The sequence below is a fragment of the Helianthus annuus genome, chromosome 17, assembly GCF_002127325.2.
Source record: "Helianthus annuus cultivar XRQ/B chromosome 17, HanXRQr2.0-SUNRISE, whole genome shotgun sequence".
Lineage (NCBI taxonomy): Eukaryota > Viridiplantae > Streptophyta > Magnoliopsida > Asterales > Asteraceae > Helianthus > Helianthus annuus.
The window spans coordinates 148,198,154-148,199,595 of NC_035449.2; the positions used below are offsets into that span (position 1 = coordinate 148,198,154).

The 1,442-nt window shown below is 41.9% G+C and overlaps 1 protein-coding gene across 1 annotated transcript; it reads left to right on the top strand.

Annotated features, from left to right (window-relative positions):
- The first annotated feature begins 226 nt into the window (after positions 1-226).
- Positions 227-1,201, top strand: LOC118488904. Its single transcript, XM_035986328.1, has 2 exons — positions 227-516; positions 625-1,201. Exons 1-2 carry the CDS (start codon positions 227-229, stop codon positions 1,199-1,201), a joined length of 867 nt encoding a protein of 288 aa, XP_035842221.1.
- The last annotated feature ends 241 nt before the right edge of the window (positions 1,202-1,442 follow it).

Sequence of the window (1,442 nt, forward strand, 5' to 3'; positions counted from 1 at the left end):
AAAGTCCAATAACTTTAATTGATTTTGTAAAAAAGTTTAAAACAGAAGGAAAAGAATTTGGTTTAATCTTTTTTTATTGGTTCAAACAAGTTGTGTTTGACCATTAAACGTTATTTGAGTTGGACAAGGGGTTCAATTCAGGATTGTTATTCGGTTTTCGAGAGGTATTCGTGACCGGGTTTCTGTGAGCAAACGCGTTCGGTTCTGAAAAGTTGTTCAGAAATCAATGACGGACGAGAATAGACCACCACCGGTTGTGGTTAAGGACCAGAGTACCACAACTTTACAGTGTCCAATGTTAACCGAAACAAATTACAACATCTGGGCGATTCGTATCAAGGCAGTATTCAAGGTTCATGGAATACAACAAGCTTTAGAACCAGGCAAAAAGGAGGTAGATGCCAAAAAGGATGACATGGCAGTTGCACTTCTACTTCAAGCAATACCCGAAGAGCTCGTGTTTCAAGTAGCTCAGTTTCAGACTACAAAGGAAATCTGGGAAGCGTTGAAGACACGGTATGTTGGGGTCGAACGGGTTCGAGAGGCAAAGCTTGAGCAACTGGAAAATGAGTTCGAATCCTTGAAGATGAAAGAAACATAGACAGTTGATTCTTTCGCAGGCAGAATAAGTCAGTTGGTTACCAAGGCAGCCAGTTTGGGAACCACCTATGAAAACAGAAAACTTACCAGAAAGTTATTAGGCTCTGTTCCAGCAAAGTATGTTCCAATTGTAGCTTCAATTCAACAATTCGCAGATTTGAAGGCCATGACGTTTCAAGAAGCAGTCGGTAGACTGAAGACGTTCGAAGACAAGATTAAGGGTATCGAGTCTTTAGCAGAAAATCAAGGTAATCTAATGTTTGCCAATGGTGAGTCATCCTCGAAATCCAAATCCTATGAAAATACGCGAGGGCATGGGCGAGGCGATTCAAGTTACCGAGGTAGACGTCAAGACTGGGATGATGAGGACCAAGATGGAAGTCAAAGCCGAGACGGTCAAGATCATGGGTCAAAGCAAACGGGTCAAAGAAGAACCAATGATCACCAAAAAGGAAGGAAAGATAGATCACGGATTCAGTGTTACCGTTGTGATAAATTTGGTCACTTCGCGTCAGGATGTCCGGATCGTATGAAGAAACAAAGTGAAGCTAACTTAGCTAAAAACGATGATTTTGATCCATCATTATTCATGATGAGATGAGATAAAGAGACGGTTTTTCTAAATGAAGAATGGGTGAATCCAAAGCGTTTCGAGACCGAGCCAATGGAGAAAGACACTTGGTATCTCGACAACGGAGCATCGAATCACATGACGGGTAATCGAGCTTATTTCTTTGAACTTAATGAGCGTGTCACGGGAAAGGTGAAGTTTGGAGATGGATCTTGTATTGACATACGGGGAAAGGGATCGGTATTACTTGAAGGGAAAACGGGGGAGAAGC